General features: G+C 43.1%; 1 protein-coding gene across 1 annotated transcript in view; it reads left to right on the forward strand.

The window, feature by feature from the left end:
* Positions 1–1,140, forward strand: part of ASL (argininosuccinate lyase) — a 4,443-nt gene extending 3,303 nt beyond the window's left edge. The window contains exon 7 of the mRNA XM_027666868.1: positions 1,137–1,140. Within this exon, the coding sequence (XP_027522669.1) occupies positions 1,137–1,140 (4 nt within the window). The remainder of the gene's footprint in view (positions 1–1,136) is intronic.
* Positions 1,141–1,240: the final 100 nt, after the last annotated feature.

Here is a 1,240-nt window from a genome sequence, read left to right on the forward strand (position 1 = left end):
GTTGTGCCTATCCCACTAATCTGCAGTTTATAATAAACACTGGGGTGTCTGTAGTTTACCGAAACTTGTCTTGCTTCTTTTTTCTTCAGGGCTGGGGTTGCCCAGCCCTGGTGAGGGTTGGTTTGTGAACCTGGCAGAGGAGCTGGTTACGGGGTGTGCAAGCTCCCGAGGGATGGTGTGTGCAGAGCAGCAGGGTGTTTGTGTGTTGGGGGAGGCTGGTGTTTGTCCACATGGTGCCTCCACACATCTCAGTCAATCAGACCTTCATTGTTCCCAGCTGCTCACTCCCACTCCCAGGCAATGAATAAATGAAAACCCCTAAGCAATTACACAGTAAATAAATCATAGAATCACAGAATCAGCTGGGTTGGCTCAAACTGCCACAGAAGGGACCTCCAAGATCATTGAGTCCAACTCTTGATCCACTACTGCTGTGGTTCCCAGACCATGGCACCAAGTGCCACATCCAGTCTTATCTTAAAAACCTCCAGTGACAGAGAATCCACTACTTCCCTGGGCAGCCCATTCCAATGTCTGATTACCCTCTCTGTAAAGAAATTCTTTCTAATATCTAACCTAAACCTCCCCTGGCACACCTTAAGACCATTGGCACAGCTTAAGACCATAAAACAAACAAAAAAACAAACAAGCAAACAAATAAAATTAGACAGTTAGTAACTTTAAGGTCCTAAGTAAGGAAACAATAAATAAATAAATAAACCAGCAAATAAAGGCAATTAATAACTTTAAACCCCTAACTAAGGAAACAATAAATAAATAAAGGCAATGGATAACATAACCCCCCAAATAATTAAACAATAAATAAATAAAAGTAGGCACTAAATAACTTAATACCCCTAAGCAATGGAACAATAAACAAACAAACAAACAAATAAAAGTAGGTAATACATAAAACCCCTTAAGCAACGAAACAATAAATAAATAAACAAACAAATAAAAGTAGGTAATACATAAAACCCCTTAAGAAACGAAACAATAAATAAATAAATGAATAGATGGATAGATAAATAGTTAAATAAATAAACGGAAGCCGTTCGAGGAAATCCCCCAATCCCGGGCACAGCCCCACACTTACAAGTTCCTTCACGCCAGGATAGCGGTGGTTTTGCCCGCAGGTGACGCGTGGGGCAGGACGCGGCCCCATCCCGTCGGGGCGGGACCGGGACCGGGATCGGGATCGGGATCAGGATCGGGATCAGGACTGGGATCGGGATCGGGA

The sequence above is a fragment of the Corapipo altera genome, unplaced genomic scaffold (genome assembly GCF_003945725.1).
Source record: "Corapipo altera isolate COAL_440 unplaced genomic scaffold, ASM394572v1 181, whole genome shotgun sequence".
In the NCBI taxonomy this organism is placed as follows: domain Eukaryota; kingdom Metazoa; phylum Chordata; class Aves; order Passeriformes; family Pipridae; genus Corapipo; species Corapipo altera.